Source organism: Siniperca chuatsi, linkage group LG3 (assembly GCF_020085105.1).
Source record: "Siniperca chuatsi isolate FFG_IHB_CAS linkage group LG3, ASM2008510v1, whole genome shotgun sequence".
Classification (NCBI taxonomy): domain Eukaryota; kingdom Metazoa; phylum Chordata; class Actinopteri; order Centrarchiformes; family Sinipercidae; genus Siniperca; species Siniperca chuatsi.
The window spans coordinates 34054541-34078148 of record NC_058044.1 but is presented as its reverse complement, the minus strand read 5'-3'; the positions used below and the strand labels follow the sequence as shown (position 1 = coordinate 34078148).

The following is a 23608-nucleotide window of genomic DNA, read 5'->3' as shown; positions in this document are numbered from 1 at the left end:
TGGAGACACACACACTGGAGACAGGAACTCAGGAGAGGAGAAAGCACACTTTTCAAAGGCTGGCGTCCAAAACGTTGTCTTGCAGGGCCACGCGTAGTATCCTTGTTGAAACAAGACCAGACACTGACTGAGGAGAGTGGTGTGTTTTTGTACTGGGGCTGGAGTGATGCAGATGGAGATCAGGTGTGTAATTGGCAACAGGTGTCCTGATTAGAATTCTGGTTAGGGAGTACGTTGTGGTTGTGGGGTTGGGGAGCCTGGCGTGTCTGTGACACAGCTATACTAAGACATCAACCACAACATCAATGCATTGGATTCACTTTAAGAACACACAAACACTTTCATTCCTTTGAAAGGTAAGTACAGCTATAAATAGAACCAAAAACATTTGTCACAGTGCCTCAAAAAACATTGTAGTAGCAGTGTATAATGGCTCAGGTGGCCCTATAATGTTCTCAGATTTTTTTAATTATTCTTTTGTAGTCACAGTTTACTGCAGCATGACCAGTCTTGAAATCAAGAGTAGTGTTGTGCTTCTGCAGAAAAAAATGTGAATGCTTCATGCTGCTGGAGTTCAGCTTGTTACCCTCTTAACCTTCAGGGTTTGTTAACACTAACCTTAAATATGGAGCTGTAAAAGAGAGGCTGTCAAACCAGTGTCCTTGTGGAGAATGATAGATCTGCAAATAAAAACTGTCACTTGGAATTTGAATTGATTGATTAACAAGCCACAGTAAATTTCTCAGGAGAAAAGGTATGGCAGTACACAAATTCTATCACAGCTTCAGTCATCTCAGAGCCCCTGTCCTTCACCTCCTCAGCCAGAAATGTGAGGAAACAATACATGAAGTGGTTTACATTTGGCATTTTCTTCACAAGCTAAATGGAGACTGTTCTCCAAAGATGAATTGTCATTCATCTTTGGAGAACAGTCTCCATTTAGCTTGTGAAGAAAGCATCAGTCTTTTCAGCAAGTGCCCCCACTAGGGGCTACAGTAATTATGACAGGAGCAAAGGAAGAAGTCACGTGATGTTAATGTAGATCCACAAAGTCCCCACAGTGAAGACATCGAGGTGGATGTATGGATCACCAAAAACTCAGACTTTAACACAGGACACTGTTTGTTTCCCGTTTCAAAGTCGACGTTTTTTTAAAAGCATGACTACGATCATTCCCTAACCTTAACTACGTGTTTATTATTGTAACAAAGAAGCTCCCCTAACCTTAGGGAAATGGTCATTTTAATCCCATCCACAATGTTTCCCTAACCCTAACTAAGTAGTAATTTTAACCCAGACCACAATCTTTTCCTAAACCTAACTAAGTTGTTTTTGTGCCTAACCCTAACCAATTTATATAACCAGCTATTTTCCAACAGTGATTTGTGACAGTTTTGGCAGACAAAGACAAATGATGTCATCCTGCTGATAGGGGCGTCAGATCAGAAATCTCTTCTATGTATTGTTCTAGGGGGCATGGACATACAATGTATTTACTTATTTAATTTGGAGGCCCTAAAATCATCTTTTTGCCTCCATCTGCTTTCTCTTGTCATCTATACAACGCAAGCACACATTACACTGAAAAACCTTGAAGATATGGCAGATATTGTTCCTTTGCATGTAAACTCACGTCTGCAATATAATTAGCAGTGACCTTTCCTCTCGCCGGTTGCATAACCTGGAGTCACCTGGTGTCATGTTGGATAAAAAGCAACAATGTAAAAGCAAAATTTGGACAAAACATCAAGATCCCCTTTTTGTGTATTATGCTATATTGCATTATATTGTAAGGTGTTTATATTTCTGTTCTATGAACTATAAGTCCTTACCGAGGCTGAGCACAGAACCTTTAGTGTCTTCAAATCCTAGCAACAAACTGTACCCGGTAACATGAAAATGTGTGTGTGTGTGTGTGTGTGTGTGTGTGTGTGTGTGTGGTAATCATATGATGATTAGGCCTTTAGTGGGTCATTACTAAGTCCATAGTAGCCTACAGCTCTTCTTTTAATAAATCTCTAACGCTAACTATTGATTGATGTTTATATTTAAAAATATGTATATGTAGATATAGATGTATACAGATGTCACAATGTAAATTAAAACATTGAATTAGTCATGAACTCTGTCCTCCACACTTTTGCAATCTCGGCTACACCTCTGTATGCGTATGTGTATCAGGTAAGGATCATATTTCAAGAATGTCTCATTGTGGGCACACCCCAACTCCACTATTCACCCAAGGAAAAAAAAGCAAAGAAAGAAAACCTCACGTCATTCTGAATCCAAAGGCAATAACTGAAGTGCATTGCTTCTCAGATGGACTCTCAGACCAAAACAGGGAAGGTTTACCTCCAACCACACAAAGCTGGCAAAGTGAGTACATAACAGATTTGAACTTTGCTGTTTCTTTGTAGCAGTGATCATTTATGAGCCTGGGATATGACATAGGATTCAATATACAGCCTTGTTTTCTCGCAGCAGATATATTATCTTTATGTTATGATTACAGTTATAACAATGTAATCATATCAACCTCAGGAACATAACTTGACACTATAGTAAAGTAACTAAGAAAGATTGATAGAAAGATGATATACTGTCATACTGGCTTATAATACTGCATAATAATGCATAGGGCTCAGTGCTTTATGTATTTAACAGGTGAGATGTAACACATGTAAAGATTATTTTGTCTCAGTTTCATTCAGATTCCACAGTTAGCTGAGGGAATGAAATGTGAGCCATAGTTTTGGTAGAAAAAGCTCTCAGCCTTTCTGTGTGTTGCTCGAAGGAGACTCCAGAGCAGGAATCCAAATGAACAAGTTGAAACACAACGCAGTTCCATGCTACACATTCCTGTGCAGCACTTATGCTGTACAGGAAACAGATAGCATGCACTCATGCTGTGTGGTATCACTGCAGTGGCCACTTGATTGAATCTCCTAACTTTAATCTTAGTCTCAACCATCCCACCTTTTTAAAATGGTATAGAAATACAAAGGATCCATTACAAACCTGCTTTAATTAAATTATCAGTGTTTAAATGCATCACATGAAACGTCTATCTATCTATCTATCTATCTATCTATCTATCTATCTATCTATGGAAAAATGTTAATTCAGATTTGAAAATAAAATATAAACAATGTAACCGGATTTTTCATTTATGCAAGCAGTATTTAAGTCAAAATGAAAATGACATTTTATAACAATTTGAAAATGAAAACTGCATTTGACATTTCATTTTCAAACACTTAACCATCTTAATTGTCCACTGTACAGCAGTACAGTGGACAATATTCAAATGTAATAAGTAAAACAGCGCCCCCAGTCTTTGCATTAACTTAACTAGTCAGCGGTTCTATTAGCTGACTCTGCCTGGTATGGGAGCACAGAGCACTGGCTGAGTGATGTTGTTTACACCGTTAGCACAGGGGCTTTGGACTGATGAGAGGAGAAGGTTTTCAGGGCCGACATGGAATACAGTACCGAATTACAGCGTCTCTGACCAGGACTCTGATGACAAAGACACGGTAACGTTACCAAGGTGCTTTTCTAGCTGGATTTTCCCTGCTGGCCTAGTTTTGCGTCCTGGTTTGAGTCGCTGTAAGTCACCTCTGTACTGTATTCCATGTCAGCCCTGAAAACCACCTCCTCTCGAGCGATCTAAAGCTCCTGTGCTAACGGTGAAAACATCGCTCATCAAATGTCAAATGCAGTTTTCATTTTCATTTTGACTTAAATATTGCTTGCATAAATGGAAAATCAGGTTACATTGTTTATATTTAATTTTCAAATTTAAATAAAAATTTTAATATTTTACACTGTACAGCGGATTACACCTTTGAAAATTAAATGTCAAACAGCTTTTCCTTTTTCATTTTAATATAGTCATAGAACGCCCAGAAGAGTATGTGAAAAGGAAAATTGGATTATTGCATTTTCACAGAGATGATGTGACTAATCTTTACCTCTCTGTGTCACATGTGGGAGGATTGAAACTAAAAATCACATTCACAAGGAAAATGTTTGGTTGAGGGTAGTGCATGTGTGTAGGGGTCCTGAACTGTCATATCCAACTTCTACTTTCTCTGTCATTAACCATCTCTCGCTCTCTCTTGTCAGAGATGGAAGCCAGTGTGGATGTCTCTGTTTCCCTGCAGTAGCAGTGGAGTGGGTCGACTGGAGATCCAGGATATGGGAGGTACAGTAATGTGTTTTACGTCTATCACTATTTGTCCCAGCATAGTATTACAGGAAAGTTCCACTATATCAAAATGTTGGTCTCATTTTATATCAGTTATGATAACCATGTAGTGCACTTCATTTTGCCATAATTGTCATTGTGAATGCACTTATGCACTCAAAATAGCAAGTATGGAAGTACGCAAATTGAGACATAGCTCTGGTAACATTGTGACATGGCTACAGTTAAGTCCAGTGGGGCAAAACACACAAGCAGTCAAATGATAAGAAAGGTTTTAAAAGGGCACACCACTGATTTTATACATTAAGTTAAGTTTACACATCATGAGGAGTACTACTCAGCCTGTGAAAACTGTTGTATAATACAAAACTTATAAAAAACAACAAAAAAACAAAACCCTGATAATGTCATCACATCAACACTGCTTTAATGCAACACTACAGTTGTATTCCTTTCAGTTTTCTTTGGCTACATAATTAAAAGTACTATTAAATATCAATTATTGTAGGAGTTTGGATTTAGGTTATTATTCTATATACTCTATTAGTAGGTTTATTTCTAAAGTGATTCCCAGCTGAATGAGGGATATGCTATTAATTTCATATAATATCAAACTCAGAATTGGTGATAGTGTTATATAAGGTCAACAGATGCGTCTGCACGATGCAGTGCCTCTCGAGTTATCTGTCTGATGTCACATGCAGGCTTTACTTGTGCACATATTACATCTAGTGTTCATATTAAATAATCCAAGGAACAGAAAGTAACATGAAATTGAGTTTTAGAATGATAACTGGACCTTCAACTGTAGGAGAGTAACATACTTAAATTAAAGGTACAATTAGCAATGAGCAAGCCCGAGCACCCCTGTGCAAATCGATGGGAGTGGCAGCCGTCGTGTTGTTACTGGAGGGTGGTTGACTTGATTTTCATAACTATTGGACACTGCGTGAATGAATAAAATATTATTTGCTGTGTGGAGTACATGGAGCTGGAGATGACATATTGGAAATTTTGTGTATATTTGATAAACTGTTACGTAGGCTTCATTTTATGTTGCCAGTAGGTGATGATACACAAGAGACTTGTTAATGCAGCAATACATTTACCAAAGGTCGCCTGACATGGATTTATATTTTCTTATTTTATTTGTGACCAAATTTTTATTGGTATACCTTTTCAGGTGTTTTCAATGAATGCAAAAGGGGAAATTTTGCATTCATTATGGAGGACACATGAAAAACAAGTAACTGAAATATTGAAATATTGTGTTGATATTGCATAACACATCTACATCTGTTCACTAGGGTAATCACATATGCATTAAAATGTACATACATTTACATTCATATAATGACATGGAAAGAAATACAAAAAATAAATGGTGTACCCAGGAGAACCATTGGTGTGCTATGCCCTAGCCAAAACTTTGAAATAAAATTAAATCGCAATTTACTATAAATAATTTTCCAACCTCTTTTTAAACCTCCTATAATTCTAATTACATTTAGAGTAATACATAAAACCATTAATTGTATTAGCTGATATGAATGTAAGAAAATAACCATGGTATAGCTTGTGTCAATAGCAGCATTCACAGTATTTCATGGAAATTCAGAACCAAATTAATAAATACATAAAATACATGTGCATACATGTACATATTGTTGATTGTGCTGCAGGCTCACTGCGAACGACGGTCGATTCTATCGCCCCTCTAAAAAAGAAGATAATAAAACAAAAAAGGTTAGCTCCATGTTATAACCCCCAAACATGCAAATTAAAGCAAACATCACGAAAACTTGAAAGGAAATGGCGTTCCACCAAGCTGGAAGAATCTCATTTAGTCTAACATGATAGTCTTAAAACATAGGAATGCCAGAGCAGCGTACTACTCATCATTAATTGCAGCTATCTAGCAGAGTTTCAGGAGCCAAGACCACACCTCAACCATGCCACTTCCATAAATACCTACCTAACCCATCTCCTCCTCTTCACTCTTGTATTCTGCTACACCACATCGAGCACACTAGCAACCTTCCAGTTCAACCAATTCAATCCCATCCAGCCCCTCACCTCATCCAAGTATGAATTCCATCTCGTTGTTCCCATCTGATGATGATCTTTTCGGATGAAATCAGGAATCACAGGATAACTCCCAAAGAGTCACAGAAGCCAGAAAGTTCTCCACCGCCTCCGTGCCTGAGACCCCACTCCCCACTAACGTTATCCAAAGGACAACCACGAAGCAGGTGAGTCCAGCAAATCTATATTCTGTCTCTTCCATTCTGTATCCCGCCTGGTTGATCCCTCCTCCACATCCAAGACCAATACAATTAATTCGACGAATAATCCGTCTCCCCCAGCCCTTCTCCTCCATCAAAAAGAGGAAGAGGACACTCAAGATCAGTCAGTCACCTCTGCTGCACTTCTCCGACTCCATTGCCTCCAAGGACAACCCAGGTCCCTCGTCTTCTTCCTGACCGCTCCGGCTTCACAAACCACGGCCGGTCTTGCAAGACTCCTCGACAACCAGCCTTCATCAAAATGGTCTGACTGACCACCTCATTTCATAAAGCGCTGAAGGACAAAGGAATCCACTTCTATAGAACAGACAATAAAGCAAAACTCTTCAACACTCTCATGTTAGCCCCTCGTGGCAACTGTTCCGTCAACACTAGCTTACTTCCGGGTGATGTCATAACATGCACCCCAACTACACGCCGTGACGTCATCACTCCCGTTAAAGGGACAGCTCACCCATGTCCTCCAGCCCTAAGAAAACAAAAAAGCCAGCAAGAACAAAAGAGAAAACAAGACTCATCAGGCAGTACAAAAATCACCACGGCTTCAGCAACCATCTCTCACTCACATTCAGTTCCATCAGCGTCAGTAGAAGCAACCATCACTGAAATTCCCCCCTTCACCTCTCATCAGGGTTTTCTGCAACAGTTCCAGCAGCCCACATTGCACCGGGATGCCAGCGCCCCCTGTTGCCCACTTCCAACAACTACAGCAGCCGGTTCCAACAGGGGCTTCTGGCACTGGGATGCCAGTACCCCCAGCTGCCCACTTCCTCCAACCACAACAGCCGGCTTTAGTCGGGGCTTCAGACACCAGGATGCCAGGATCTTTCACCTCCCAGCTCCACCAGTCCCACCAGCCCATGTCAGCTTGAGCGTCCGGCACTGAGATGCTGGCGCCCAGCTTTCCTCCACAGCCTTTGCAGCAGCAATTCCCTTCTTCTCTTTACTTCAGTCTTCCCTCTCAACACCTTCCAGCCCAGAAGGCAACCGGCAACTTCACCCTGTCCTCAGCTAATCCTCCCTTTCACCATCCTAACACATCCCGTCCTTCTCCAGTTCCCTCCAATATTATGTAGATTGAGATCATAGACGGTAATTACATAGATCTTGCTCTTCTCATCATGCCTTCCCTCCACCAACCACCCGCCGACAGATTTTCTGAAGACCAAGGAGGGCTCCCTTACCTGAAAGGGAAGAAAACCACCTGCACCAGAGAGCTTTCTTCCACCAAGTTTGCTTATGCTTTCTCTCTCTTCAGAGACGTACTATGTTCCCAATTGCCCACCCGCTGGCAAGAAATGGATGACTACATGGCAGTCATTCTAAATCTGGCCCTCCGTTTTGGAGGAATTGGTTTCTATCACATTCACTTTGCCTGCGAAGGCAAAACCTGTCTCCAACAGTTTAATGAGAACACTTACTGGGGCACACTCAATAATGAAATCTACTGCAGCATCTATCCTACTATGCTCCCTGTGTAGTGCCCTGTCTCATCTGACCTCTTCCTGCTCCATTCCCGCTCACACTACGCCACACCAAGCTTCACCAAGAACTTCAGCTTTCTCTCGTCAGCGGCCCCACCAGAACCCAAAGCAAGCATCATCAGCCCCTACCGTCTTCTTACGCATACTGGCGATTCTTTGGAGTCCGCTGACGAGGTTCTTATTACTTTGCCATCAGGCTTACCTTTGGTTGCAAAAGCAGCCTTAAACTCTTCAACACCCTGTCAGAAGCCCTCTTTTGGATCTTGTTGAATAACCATAAGATTCCATTCCTCATCCATCTCCTGGACAATTTCCTCATCATTTTAACTCCCTCATCGCCACCTGCATCAGGTCTGGTCAAACTGACTTCTTCTCAGACCTTGGGGGTCTGTAGAGAAAACAGAGGGCCGCTCCACATCTCTAGAGGTCCTGGGAATTACCCTCGACACAAATCTGTTCCAGGCTTCTTTACCATTCGAAAAGCTCAACCGTATCAGCCCTCTGATCTCCAACTTCCTCTTCGCTCTGTCCTGCATCAAACGCCATCTCACACTTGTTGTCAATCGCTTCTTCCTTCCCATTACTCTTGAGTTCCATTTTCCTGGACAGTACCGAACTCTGTCTTTGGCTCTACCTTCTCGCCAGCTGGAATGGTATCACTTTCTTCTATGACAACCAACTGACTCACCCACATGACATCAATCTGTACACTGACGCTGCTCCTTCTGTCGGTTTTGGGGGTTTCTACAACAGAAGATGGTTCGCAGCAGCATGGCCCCTGGAGCTTGCAAGTGAAAGCCTCTGCTCTCTTCGAAATCTACCCCATAGCAGCTTCAGCTATTCTGTGGGGGCACGAGTCCATCCTCATGTACTCCGACAAGCTCGTAACCATCAACATAATAGACAAAGGTTGCTCCAACACCCCATCCATCATGCCATTCATGTGCCGCTTAACCTGGCACTCCGTTACTCACCAATACGTTCTTCACGCAGCTCACGTTCCCGATCATTCCAACGCCATTACTGACTGTCTCTCTCGTTTCTCATTCCAGAAGTTCAGAAGCTTGGCCCCCCATGCAGACACCAAGACCGGTTCCTCCATATTTGGCACTGATGTTCAACATGCAAATCCTACCTTCATACACCTGATCGGCAACTCCCAGAACACCACTTTTACAACCAGTACAACATAACCTTCCCGTTGTTTGAGGTTGTCACCTTGTCCTGTTTTGTTACTTATACCCACACCGTGATGGCTATCAAAATACACACCATCAAAGTTTACCTTAGTAGTATCAGGTTCTTCACCAAACTTCTAACCGGCAGCCCTGGCCTGGCCTCAAACCATCCTCAGATAACCTTACTTCTCAGAGGACTCCGTCAAGAGGCACCTCAAAATCCTTGCCGTCTTTCCCTTATAGCCAACTAGCTGTCAGTTTGCATCCACACTCTGGATATAGCATCTCTCATGTTGCTCGAACCTTAGAAGCCATGTTTCTGCTGGCTTTCTTTGGTTTCCTCTGATGATCTGAATACACCGCTTCTACCCTTCACTTCGACCCATGCCATCACGCCTGCATTTCAGACTTGTCACATTTCTCAGACGAAATGATAGTATTCTACCTTAAATGAACCAAAACCAATCAATCTGGACATCCTACACCCGTCTTCTACTTCAAGGTCCAATCACCACTGAACCCTTTCGAGACACTTGCAAACTACTTGCAATTCTGGAAATCCCAGAGCATAACCCCGTCAGAACCTCTCTTCGTCTCAGAGTCTGGACAAGTGGCTACTCGATTCTGGTTCCACTAGCACTTCCGCCACGTACTCTTCTTGTCCGGCATTTTCCCATCTATTACTCTGTTCACTCCTTCAGGATAGGAGCTGCTATCTTGGCCTCCTGCAATGGGATTCCTGAGCACTTAATACAAATCATGGGTTGGTCCTCCCAAGCTTTTCACCACTACATTCATTCTGATCTCAAAGATCTCAGATCTGGAATAATTGGAAGCTTTTGGGGGTCCGTCGTGCCCTGGTGCTACGGCAGATTCCCCACCCATGCTTCCCCCACACATAGTAACCAACCAAGCATACAGTGAGTCAAGCCTCCCACACAATCTTGTGTCATCAATAAATCATTTAAATGTATCCTGTTGATGGTGTGGTCCATGATAGTGAATTGGAGCTATCTAGCGGAGTTTCAGGAGCAGGACCACACCTCAACCATGCCAGTTCCAGCACTTCCATAAATACCTACCTAACCCATCTCCCCCCCCTTCACTCTCATATTCTGCAACCCCCCCCACTTGCACAGCAGTAATAGAAGTATGATTAAATATCAATAAATAGGGAATTTTAAACTGAAAACAGAGAATATTGCACAATTATTTCAAGTATTGCAGTGATGTTAATGATCCAATGTCCAGTTTAGTGACTTAGGGTCATATATAGTTAAAGAGCTTGATGGCCACAGGCAGGAATGACTTCCTGTGGCGGTCTGTGGTGCATTTTGGGCATGGTTGAAGTCACCTGAGATTAATATGAGTGCACTCGGGTGTTGAGTCTGGAGTTGTGCTATAGCAGTGTGAATGGCGTTGCATGCCGATGCCGTGTTAGCAGAGGGGGTGAACAGCCACAACAATGGCATGTGCGAATTTACGTGGCAGATAATATGGCTGGAGTCCCACAGCTAACAGTTCAATGTCTGGGCTACAGATACTCTGCTTGATAGTAATGTGACCAGGGTTACACCATCTGTTGTTGACCAGCACAGCAAGCCCGCCGCCTTTCAGCTTATCGCTCCCGGTGTGATCCCTTTCTGCCCGAACAGTCTGAAAGCCGTTGATGGAAACGTTATGATTCAGGGTATGCTGGTGTAGCCATGCCTCTGAGAAGCACATCAACCTACACTCACGGAACTCCATCTGACTTTGAGCTAACGCTGTTAGCTCGTCCATTTTATTCACCAGTGATCTCACGTTGCCCATGGCGAGAGAAGGCAGACACGGCTTAAATCTCTTGTTCTTAAGACTCTTTCGTCTGGACCCCTCTCTGTTCCCTCGCTACTTTGTTCAGTTAAATTAAATTAAATTAGAGAGCGTAGTTTAAATTACACTTACACAAAAGTTTGAAGAAAAAGGAAAGCTAAAAGTTGGAAAAAGTAAGACGACAAGACGGAGCAACAGCAATAGGCAGCATGCACGCTGGCGCATGTGCACTACAATAACAGGCTATATACCACAGTCCTTTAAAGTAGCTGTAATTAAACCTCTTTTTAAAAAGCCCACTCTTGATCCAGGGGTTTCAGCCAACTATAGACCTTTATCTAACCTTCCCTTTCTCTCTAAGATCCTTGAGAAAGCAGTCGCCAATCAGTTATGTGACTTTCTAAATATCAATAGTTTATTTGAGGATTTTCAGTAAGGATTTAATCATAGCACAGAGACAGCACTGGTGAAAATTACAAATGACCTTTTAATTGCATCAGACAATGGGCTTGTCTTGTTAGATCTACCCTGTGTGTAGCGACCATGTGCCAGCTGAGGTGGGTCCCAAAGGACCTGATGAACACTGAGACAGAGTGTTCATAAGGACAGTAGGACTACAGTGGATTTGGATGCTTCCCAACTGAGTGAGCTGAATAAGTGGCTAAGTGGCCACCATGATCAGAGCTGGTTGAATTAGGAAGGGAGGACAAGGAAGCAGCTTTACCTCTTCCTACTTTCCTTTACCATCTCCTTTTTTTGTTGGGTCTCTGTAAATAATATTTGTATGGTCTAGACCTGCTCTTTAGGTTAAGTGCAATGAGATAATCAGAATCAGAAATACTTTATTGATCCCCGAGGGGAAACTCTTTTGCTACAGCAGCTCACTATCACGTCAGTGCACACAGGAATAGAAGTACTAAGCATGAATGAATGAATAGGGAATTTTAAACTGAAAAGGGTATATTGCACAGGAGTATTAACACAGGATATTGCACTTAACTTACTTACTAACTATCTTAACAACTTATTAAAATTTAAATGAGCTGAATTGAATTTAGCCTAACACAGGATTTTTTTGTGTGAAAGCGAGTTTCCTTAATGCTAGCAATAGATGATTCACAATGCACTTGTTTCTCACTAGATAATTTCCTATAAATATAAATATATTTAATAAATCTAATCATCTATCTCCTATTTAGCAGCCTTTTTATGAAGTGTAACCTCCATCCACCCACACATACTAAATACCAAATGACCTCTATGTTTTTAAAAGTCTCAGCTGAAGACATAAAAATGAGAACGTCGACCTCTAGTGTTTGTGTTTTGCGCTTGTCTATAATTTTAATTTGTCTGACTTTTCATTTGAGTACAACTTATTTAGCCAATCAATATATGACAAGACATGTGTCTTGGTGCTAAACCTAACACGGCACCTAACACGGCAGCGGCGGATGGCCGCCCACCATTGAGTCTGGATCTGTCCAAGGTTTCTGCCTGTTTAAAAGGAAGTTTTTTCTTGCCACTGTTGCCAAATGCTTGCTCATGGTGGGATTTGTTGGGTCTCTGTAATTAATATTATAAAGAGTACGGTCTAGACCTGCTCTATAGGAAAAGTGCAATGAGATAACTTCTGTTATGAATTGGCGCTATATAAATAAAATTGAATGGAATGTGTAGCAATGAATTCATTTTGTATATTCTTTTGTATTTACTTCCACCTGAACAATGTCATCTCGTTTACATCTCCTCGTGTTCGGTTTTAGCCTCTTTTCCTGGCACCTTATTAATAACTTTTTACATCTTTTCCTGACCTGAAGATGTTTCACATCGATGTCTGGGAGGAGCAATAAGGAAAGAAAAAAAGAATGGAAAGATGGATAATTTTATTGCCCTCTAGGTTTAACAGGTCACAGTCAGGTAATAGATGTCCAACTGTATTTGGGGGTAGGTAAGTAAGTAAGTTTATTTATATAGCACCATTTAAGAACAGACACATCAAAAGTGCTTCACAAATGAAATAAGGCAACCAACATACTTACAGACATAAAATAGAAATAAATAGAAAAATTATACAAAGACAAGTCTAACCAAATGGGTCTTGAGCTGCTTTTTAAAGGTGCCCATAGTGTCAACAGATCTTAAGTTGTTGGTCTTAAGGAGAGAGTTCCACAGTTTAGGAGCCAAATTCACCAATTGGTTTTAAGCTTAGATCGAGGAACAACCAGCAGACCCTGCTCAGATGACCTTAGAGACCTGCTGGTAATATAGGGCTGCAGCAGATCTCTAATATGGTCTCTAGGTGTCTGACCATGCAATGTCCATTATTATTTTCACCGATACCCCACGCCCCTTAAAACAGCGTTACAAGGGGTAGTGTTTGACTGTACTTGTATAGCGCCTTTCTAGTCATCCAACTATTCAAAGCACAATACACTACATATCACATTCACCCCATTCACACACATTCATACAGGCGCTATATGAATGGCAGGCGTTAACTGCTCATCAGTCCAAAGTAACTAATCATTTACACACTCACACACCAAAGGCCCTTGGGAGCAAATTTGGGTTCAGTGTCTTGCCCAAGGACACTTCGACATGTGGGCTGGGGGAAGCTGGGATTGAACAGCCGACCTTCCGCTCTGCCACTGAGCCACAGCCACCCCTCAAAATATTCCCCTATGAAATGGGACAACCCTTCAAGACTCTTATATGTCATCAGTTGTCTCTGATGGCGTTGTAAACAGACACGACGAGTTTGTTGTCAGGACATCCACAATGCCATCTTCAGCTGTGTTAAATTTCGGGCGTCATCAAAGGGGGGAAATGCGATATGTAAATATGTCATGCATTGTCATGCACAAATCAGTCTTAAAACAATGGTATAATGTTAGCTATTTAGTGAGATAAAACTGTAAATTAACATTTCCATCTTAGCTTGAGACACAATGGGCCTGAGTTTAATGGGTAAAGCCCAGCAGGGCTACCAAATTGGGTAACACTTTATAATACGGTGTGTAACGTACAGCATAATTCTTCTCAATTTACAGTGTAATGTTTTGTACTAATGGTGTACCAGTACAGTGTTTACCGATACATACATGTAAGTATAAGAGAACAAGATGTGAACTTAGGGTATAAGGGGGTATCAATCTGGGAACTTAACAATAACATGTGTCTTATGTAACTTCACTTTCTATCTTTGTGTGTTTTCCTGCCAGTTTTGATTGTTTGCCCCGCTCTGATTAATTTCACCTGTGTCTTGTTATCTCACAACACTTGTGTATTTAGTCTGTGTGTTCCCTTGTCTCAGTTTGTCTTTGTCCTAAGTGCAAAGCGTTCTTGTCATCTCATAGATGTGTGAAAATGCAGGAATGGTGAAGAAGTTGCAGTGGAAAAACACAAGATTTACCCTGAGGGTTGACTTTGGCACCCAGATCTCCAAAATACATTTAGCATTATCAGTACGAATCAGCATTTTGGAATAAAGAAATCACAGTGCACTTCTTACCAAGGGCATAGGTTTCTTTTCAACATTGATTCACATGTCTGGAGCCAGGCTATGCATGTGCTACATTTGACATAAAAAGTAAATTAGCACAAAAATGCAAGTGATTTAGGTTGCTTTTAAGTGAAGTATGAACCATTTCTCATCCAGCAAAAATGCTCCTCACACCTCCTACTTAAAGTTATCACCTGTGGCTATTTGATAGTCAGGAAAACCAGTTGCCTCATGCAGTTTCTCCTCCCTGAGAGGTTTTGTGCAGTCTTAAAGAATATTTTCTCCACTCAAAATCAAATCAACACAATGCAAATTGTGTATGATTATGTAAATTCAGCATAGTTAGTGTTATGAAACAAATATGGTTCTGATTAATTAATAATTAATCAACATCAGGGAATTATCTTAATATTATGTTAATATTGTGTTTTTGTTTTTCTCAATAAATAATCTAATATAGCAATCCTGTATCTGTTTGTCCATCATGTATTCTCCAGGTGGCGGTGCTGGAGGTGATCATGGTACTGGGGTCAGGAAACACCACCAGTCTCATGAGGACAGGAAGCTAAAGGTGGTCCGACTGTCTGAGCTGATCAGTGTCCTCAGACTCCCCCCAAATGCTGAGGCCTGTCCCATGGTCAGCCTTTTTGGTTCTTTATAATGCTCACATGTATCAGTAATAGTTAAAGAAATACTACAAGCTGCTATCTGTGCTGTTTGCAGGAGAACATGTCAGCATTTTGTGTGGAGACACAGGACAGAACGATGGTATTTGCTGCACTCAAAGACGACTGTGTGGAGTGGGTAGAAAAACTGTGTCACAGCACGTTTCAGGTGAGAGGGAAACAGAAATTGTGATAACTGTTAATACTTTGATAATTGTTATTCCAGGCAAAACAGGCCATAAGTAGGCAGCATACTAATATTGTAGCTAGTATACAAATCAGTTTGTATACAGTTCCTGCTCTACAGGCATTATTTTCTAATTTAACACCTCGGTGCTTCCCTGTCCTCTCCTTGTTTTCTGTCTCTCTCTCAGAGAGGTGGTGGCTCAGGCTCTAATCAACCTCATATGGAAGAGAACCAGATATATGCCTCAGCAGATGAAGGTAAATCTTCTGTTCCTTTGCTTTTATCTTCTCTTCTTCACCATTTTTCCGCTCTCTGTGTTTCATTATTTCTTTCTCTCCACCTTTCACCAACTGTAATTGGTTTTTCTGTTATTCTAACACTTATTTTATCCCTTGAGCTGGATTTACTGTTTGAATGTCGTACATAAAATAATTAGTAATTGAGCTCCACAATGTATTTTTATGAAAGTGGTGATTGGCTGCACTCAACACACATCTGTGTAGTTATCCATATTTTGGCAAAAGTATGTTGTTAGTTATGTAATAGTAATGACAAAGAATATTCTCTTTATTCTTTCCAGCCTCAGAGTTCTGGGTGGTGGTTCAGAGGAATGATGCAGCGACACGTTGTGGCCTGCAGGGGTCATACTGGCTGCAGGTGGGGCGAGAGGCACTGCTGCTGAGAGAAACACAGAAGAACATTGTTAGAGAATGGCCGTATGAACTGTTGAGACGATATGGAAAAGATAAGGTAAGGTTTTCAATATCATAAACAATCCCAACTTCCCCTTTAACTGTTCATATGGTATCATTACAGTTTTTCTCCATTGGTTTGGCTCATTTCTTGAAACAGAAATTACATTCTCAAAACTATATGGACAAACCTCTAAACCACTTGGCAATTGTTCACAACAGAATTGAATTTCTCATTCATTTTGCAAATTGCAAATGTCTAAGAACATGTCACAATGTCTCAGTACATCTTTGCGAATGATTAAGTACATGTAGCCTACATTTAGCACAATTTCCAAGTGAATAGATCTTGTTGATCTAAACTGATTGTCGATTCTCAGTCTGATTGTTTGCTCCAAAACGTGTCAGCGTCATTTCATTGTATAAGTCATCACATGCACAATAGTTTGTTCAATTGTCAAAATTACTCAAGAACATAATACCATGAATACCATATATGAATCCTTGGAACATTTGATAAATTATTACAGCAATTGACAGTCAGGTGAAACTAGAACTTGACTAATGAAGGAGGAGTTTCACACATCTCAGATGACCAATCAAACAGTATGTTTAGTTACCTGACAGGTGCTGTCCATGAATGTGAATGCTGCCAAACATGTATGTAAAGAGCTTGACCATGCAGGACCAGTACAGTTTCTGAACATGGAAGCACCTGGCCAAGTAAATGAACAAGGGCAGCTACCTGCTCGAGGAAGAGGAAGGAGAAGAGGAGGAGGAGGAGTAAGGGTGCGTGGTGGTGGAATAAGGGGAAGAGGTAGAGGAGGACGAAGACACCATGCTGTTCCGGATGAAATTCGGGCCACAATTATAGACCATGTCATCAACCATGGCCTCACAATGGCGGAGGCAGGTCGTCGAGTGCAGCCTAATGTGCCATGTTCTACAGTCTCCTCCATCATCCAAACCTTTCGCAGGGAAAACAGGTATGTTGTCAGTCAATGATGGAATTATATGTTGTATAGGACAGGTTACTGTGCATAGACCAAGAAATGTATTTATTTACACATTTACCTATTCCTCTTATGATACTAAAAATGACTAGAAAAACATTGAAGAAAATAAACTATGGAATAGTTTATTTTCTACAGTATTGATGATACAGTTTCCAGTCACTGTGCAGTGATGCATTAGAATTGTGGTAAGTTACTGTAAGTAAAACAACAATACAATTGCATAGGTAACTCATTCTGTAAGGAATACATAAAAGGTATACATTACGAATGAAGTGTCCTTTGAATTCCTACCACCTTACTCTCCTTTCCTCAATCCTATTGAGGAGTTTTTCTCTGCTTGGAGGTGGAGAGTGTATGAGCGTAGGGCTCAAGATCAGAGGTCCCTGCTCCATGCAATGGATGCAGCGTGTGACGATATTACAGGTGATAACTGTAGGGGATGGTTGAGACATGCACGTTGTTTCTTCCCACGTTGCATCGCAAGGGAGAATATACGCTGTGATGTGGACGAGAATCTGTGGCCAGACGGACAGCAGCATGTGGATGGCCAGGAGGGTGAGGACGGTGGCCAGGAGAGGGAGGGTGAGGACAGCGACCAGTAAAGAACCTTTCTTTACAGCACTGTAGGCTGCATATAATTTTCATTGTTTTTTGTTTGTGTGTTTATATTACAGTATATAATGCTGTATACATTGTCTTTTTACTTTTTTCTTGTGTGAATAAAAATGGTTACAATTTCCTTGGCAGTATGGGTGCAATGTGTGATGTCAAACCTTGGAGGCTACTCTTACCCTAAAATCATATTTCTTTTTTTCAGTTTTATTTATACCATTGTATTCTGTTAGCTAGACAAAAAACAGTACAGTGCCATAGTACCATTGTGCCATAGTGACAAAACATCTAAACATTTTGACTTGCAGTGCTTACACAATGCCAAAGGGACGAAGCCTTTTGGGGGCACTGACTGTTTGAATGAGAAGGAAATTTAGTTTTGACACATGAGTAAAATGTTTTAGGAGAGGTATGAGCATTTGCAGGTAAACCATGGTGTTGTGCCGAACCATCCACATTATTTTGACAAAAGCACCAAGACTGTTGAGAATGTCCGGTCTGTTTGAGAAATGAGCCAAAGCAATTGAGAAGGATCTTTGCCATTTCTGTGGCACTGACTCTTTATATGGAAAAGGAATTTAGTTTTGAACCATGAGTGAACAGTTTTGGTAGAGATATGGGCTTTTCCAAGTGAGCTATAGTGTTGTGCTGAACTGTAAGACTGTTTTGCCAAATTATCTTAGAGTTTTGAGAATGTAATTTCTGTTTCAAAAAATGAGCCAAACCAATGGTGAAAAACTGTAAAAAAAATTTAAAATTTCACAAGGGTAGGAATTATTACAGCGGTGTTGCATTGGATTGCTTTTCATTCTTAGAATTGCTGGTTACATGAACATGCTTTATGTGCCTCTTTGTGTTTCTTACCAGCTGGCCTTAACCATTGAAGCAGGTAGACGCTGTGACTCTGGTCCTGGAACATTCACCTTTGAGACACAGCAGGCTGAGAAAATATTCTCCCTGATTCAGAGTACCATCAAACGGAAGACTTCAACTGTTTCTCTAGGCAACCAAAACCAAGAGGGTGAGAAAGTTATTGTGGCCAACATACAAGCTCATTCCCCTCTCCCCAAAATACCTGATATGAAATCTGCTGCTTTAGAAGAGAGTGTACATGCTCAAGAAGATTTGGTTGGTTCATCAGAGTGTGTATCACCGCAGCCAGCTCCTATCACCCTCATGCCTCTCCCACTGGTCCCCACACATGACAGCCACTCTGGAGGTCATCTTAGTTGCCAATCAGAAGCTGTATATGCTGACCCAGCTGATTGCATCAAATCTGTACCAAAACCGCAACCAACCATGGCTCTGTATGTAGACCCTGCTAGTGTTCTCCCGCTCAAACCCCCCAGTTCAAGAGAATCTGTCACTCCCCCTCCTAACTCCTCTGCTCTACATCCTTGCTTTAACGTTGATCATCCAGATTCAGTTTACTCAGAGGTGTATGACAAAATCAGTCCAATCCAGAATAAACAAACTTTCACTCAGAGCAAGGGAAAAACTAAATGTTTTGCAGATGATGAACCCATTTATAGTGAGCCCATGAGCAAGGAGGAAGTGTCTTGTAAAAATGAAAGCAAACCAGACCCATTTGCCCACCTTTATGCTCAAGTCTGCAGAACACCACCATCATCTAGTCCTTCATCCTCTAAGACCATCCCTTCCTGCTCTGCTTCCTCATCCTCTGTTACTGCCAGTATAAGCACAACAAAAGCCACAGACCAGTCTCTTGATGACGTCGTCTACGAAAACCTGGGCGTCATTTAATTCAAGTTATCAAGTGTAATACTAAAAGGCCTAGATCACAGAGCCTGACATATCTGTTGACAATGACTGCTAGAGACTGTTGGAGTTTGTTGAGAAACACCACATGGTTAGCAGTTCTGCATGGATGCGCGTTTTGTTGTGTATATCTGTATACAAACTATTGTTTTTTTCTGTAGAAAATGGGGTTGTCCACTGGCTATTCAAAAATATGCTAGTTGCGAACTAAGTAAAACTTGTAACAGATATTATAATTGGCTCACTGAACTATCATTTCCCAGAGAGCCAAATTTCTAAGTTAAAAGAGTATTAAAAAAGGATTAAAACTGATGCAGGAGAACAAGAGATATCTTTATTTCACACATTCTTCCTCCTTGTCAAAGGAAGCTCACTTCTTTCTAACTCCACAGATTTCTCATTTTCAGCTTTGTAGTCTTCAGCCCCAACAGACACTCACTCAAGTGACATCAATTGAGGACATTTGTCAGACTTCACACAGCTCCTCCCCAAGCCACAAAAGGCTTTATACAATTTTTTTTTCAGATAATGCTCCAACACCTGTAAACCAAGGACCACAAGTGTCACGGAAATGGTAATGCAGCATTCATTAATCAATAATAGGCATTAATAAATGTCTTTACAAAATTAATCTATGAATAAATAGACAATTAAAAAGCACTTTCAGTAGTCAGAAAGACTAGAAAGGCGCTATGTAAGTACAGTCCATTTACCATTTACAATTACAAAGTAATTTCTTATTTGATATTTTATGGGCAATAAAAAGAGGAATTATAAAAAGAACATACAAATGAAATATTAATCCATCAATAAATAGTTCAATTTAAAAAGGGATTTACAAAAAACATTAAAACAGTCAATAAGTACATCATTTTAAAATACATTAATGAATTAATAAGTAATTAGTAATAAGATAGTATAAGTAATAATTTCAAAATCTATTTGAAAATGCAGTTTAGAAATAAATAAATAACTGGACTTGATAAATTGTCTTGTGGATGTCACGCACGGGAGCAGGGAACACAAGGAATGGGACCCAAATGCAGACTTGGAGGCAGAGCAGATGCAGTTCATTAATTTATTACAGGGAAAGGCTTGCAAGTATAGTCAGGTAGGCAGAGGTCCAAATTGGGAGGGCAGTCCAAGACAGGCAAACAAATCGGACATGGAGCAGGCAATCCAAAAATCCAGGCGAGGTCCAAGCAAATGCAGAAATAAATCCAAGAGACTCAGGAGAAGCACAGGAGACAAGGTTGGGACACCTGACATTTAAACCACACACCACTGCTGATGCAAATGACGACAAACTGACCCTGAACAAAGGAAAAAACACAGACTAAATACACTTAGGTAAGGGAGACAATGAGACACAGATGCAATTAATCAAGGCAGGGCCAACAATCTAAACTGTATGTAAAGCAAACAAAGACAGGAAGTAAAACCACAAAACACACGAGGAGAGGAGAACACTACAAAATTAAACAGGACAAAACCCTAAAAGTTGGACACAAATTTAATTAAAAATACAGATTTTAATCAGGCATTTAAAAAGGCAATTTCCTTACCCATTTGCATTTCCATTTCCCTGTTGCTTTTTCTTATCCTATTAGCTATTTGATTTGCTTAGTCATTTAGCTTCTCCTTTTAGCCTATCCATTTAGCCTTTCTGTGACACTTTGGGCTAAAGGCTCTGGAGCCATGTTGACTCTGCCTCTGCTAAGTGTGTGGTGGTAGTAGGTCTGAGAGGCTGTAATCTAGTGAGTTGGTCTATTTTCAATAGTTTTACATTTGATTTCACCATTTTACATCATGGTGAATTATTGTGCACAAACTCAGCCTGTCAGGACATCGAGTCCACTGTTTCCTAACAGGGTAAAGGTAGTTAACTAGCTAGTACTGGTGTGTGTTGCAGTTGAAGAGAAAGGACTTTACTACTGCATCTGTAATGGAAAACCACGGTCATGTTTGGTATCAGCTTTTATCAGTCGTATCTCGTACTGCACATTATTAACTCCACACTATGTTTTACAGTGCTCAAATGTTATCGCAGAGGAGAGAGAGAGATAATCTATTAATCTGTTGAAATGTCTGATTTTCTCTACAATTAGAATAAAAGCCTAACAATCAATAAAATTAATCACAATCACCAATAGTCACACTGTATGCAGTTAAGATCCATCTATCTATCTATCTATCTATCTATCTATCTATCTATCTATCTATCTATCTATCTATCTATCTATCTATCTATCTATCTATCTATCTATCTATCTATCTATCTATCTATCTATCTATCTCTCTCTCGAACAAATACTGCATTAAAGGTTAGGCCTGCATGCTGCAGCAGCAAGACTAATAAACATGTCCTATATAAATAATAAACTATGTATTCTTGTATTTATTAATTGCAGTTAAGACAATAAGGCACATGATCTGACTTTGCCTTGATTTATAATCTCAGCCTGCAAACTGGGAACCAAAACATCTGTGCTTGTTTGACATTATTGTCCTGTGTTAAACCATGAATGCCGTGAGATACAGGCCAACATCCTCATCCTTGGTGATCTTCTGGCCGGATCTGGAAAGGTTGGGCAGGTGCAGTGGAAGATAAGACAGCACTGCTCTATATTCAAATACAATAAATACTTAGTTCTAGTTTATTAGGTACACCAACCTCTAATGGATCTCCATTAGAGTGGAAGCTGCAGTCCAGTACAGGTGGTCAATAATGGCTGGCCTTCACAGCTTCAGGTCCTCCCTCTCCTTTGCAGCAGTATCCAAAGTTTTCTGTAGACCTGTTTCAGAACAGAACCAAAATGTTAAAAAAGAAAATGTAATTATAAAAACAGCCAACCTAAATGAAACTATTAACAGCCCTGCCATAAAATCTACCTGAAACTACCAACAGCCCTGCCATAAAATCTACATGTACAAAGCTTACAGTGCTCAGTTTTTGCTGATATTCTGATAGTCTGAGATGTGTTAATTCAATTATATGTTAATTAATGAGGTCATAGTCAAAGTATTGAGTTGTACGGGACTGCATCATACTGAGGTGTTTCTAATATTTTGCCCTCCTACATTATGTAAATGCAGTGGATTTGTTTGCTATAGAACATGCACAGCTAATGCTAGATATAAGAGTAAAGTTACACTATCTGATGAACATGGAATAAGCTGTTGGCCACTGTTGGCCAATCCACTTAATGGTGAACTTTGTTCTCTGGTTGGTTCTGAAAAACATCTATCCATAACACTTTGTTGGTGCCCACTGTGGTGCCACTTACGAGCACCTGCATGAATAAGCACTGTATCATTCGACCTGGTCCTGGTCCACTAAACTTATCACACTCCCCTCTGACAGTCACTGATTGACAGGTGTGGGCCCCTCCGGTTGCGGTATGGACGCTGAAGATACCCACTTTGGGGTGAGGTCACAGTTTGACTCCTCTCTTCTCGGTCTGAGGGGTTTTACTAAAACAGCTAATTGGTCGTGTGACCTCAAACCGTTTCACAGCGAAGCACAGCTGGTGGTTGAGGAGCCAGTGGAGAGAGAGAGAGTCTACAAGAACTCCAACACCAACCCGTTCTCATTTCCAGGTAGTCAAATACCAACGTTTTGTCATGCCCCTTGGTGTCTCATACAGACGCACAAGGTACCCTTGAGCGTCTGTATGAGACGCATCAGGCTTTCAACTAACTCCAATGTAAAACCATCTGCGGCAATATTAGATGCTCAAAGCAACTGCTCTGGCCATCCATTCACTCCAATATTAACCTGACCATGGCGCTATAAGATGCTGTGAGCATCAGTCCCATTGGAGAACCGATAATTGTCAACATTTCTCAAAACTAAAACACCAAAATGTCCTGCCTCTTAAAGGAAGTTTTTCTTGCCACTGTCGCCAAATGCTTGCTCATGGTGGGATTTGTTGGGTCTCTGTAAACAATATTATAAAGAGTACAGTATAGACCTGCTCTATAGGAAAAGTGCAATGAGATAACTTCTGTTATGAATTGGCACTATATAAATAAAATTGAATTGAATTGATAACACGATAGGTCAATGTTATGATCATCAGTTTTAATGATTTCTCCTTTAGTTCTAAGTTTTTTTGTATTATTCTTTTCTATTGGCCTTTTTTTGTGAAAACCAAAATGGTGG

At 40.7% G+C, this 23608-nt stretch overlaps 1 protein-coding gene and 1 long non-coding RNA gene across 2 annotated transcripts; one reads left to right on the top strand and one right to left on the bottom strand.

The window, feature by feature from the left end:
- Nucleotides 1-226: 226 nt before the first annotated feature.
- On the top strand, nucleotides 227-19755 carry dok1a (docking protein 1a). Its single transcript, XM_044185741.1, has 8 exons — nucleotides 227-356; nucleotides 2320-2376; nucleotides 4129-4207; nucleotides 14990-15129; nucleotides 15216-15326; nucleotides 15532-15601; nucleotides 15925-16094; nucleotides 18532-19755. The coding sequence occupies exons 2-8, from the start codon at nucleotides 2320-2322 to the stop codon at nucleotides 19426-19428; spliced, it is 1524 nt and encodes a 507-aa protein (XP_044041676.1). The 5' UTR covers nucleotides 227-356; the 3' UTR covers nucleotides 19429-19755.
- LOC122871330 lies at nucleotides 19756-23313 on the bottom strand. Its single transcript, XR_006376844.1, has 2 exons — nucleotides 22118-23313; nucleotides 19756-20756 (listed from the first exon to the last, which is right to left on the bottom strand). It is a non-coding gene; the product is annotated as an uncharacterized LOC122871330 (long non-coding RNA).
- Nucleotides 23314-23608: the final 295 nt, after the last annotated feature.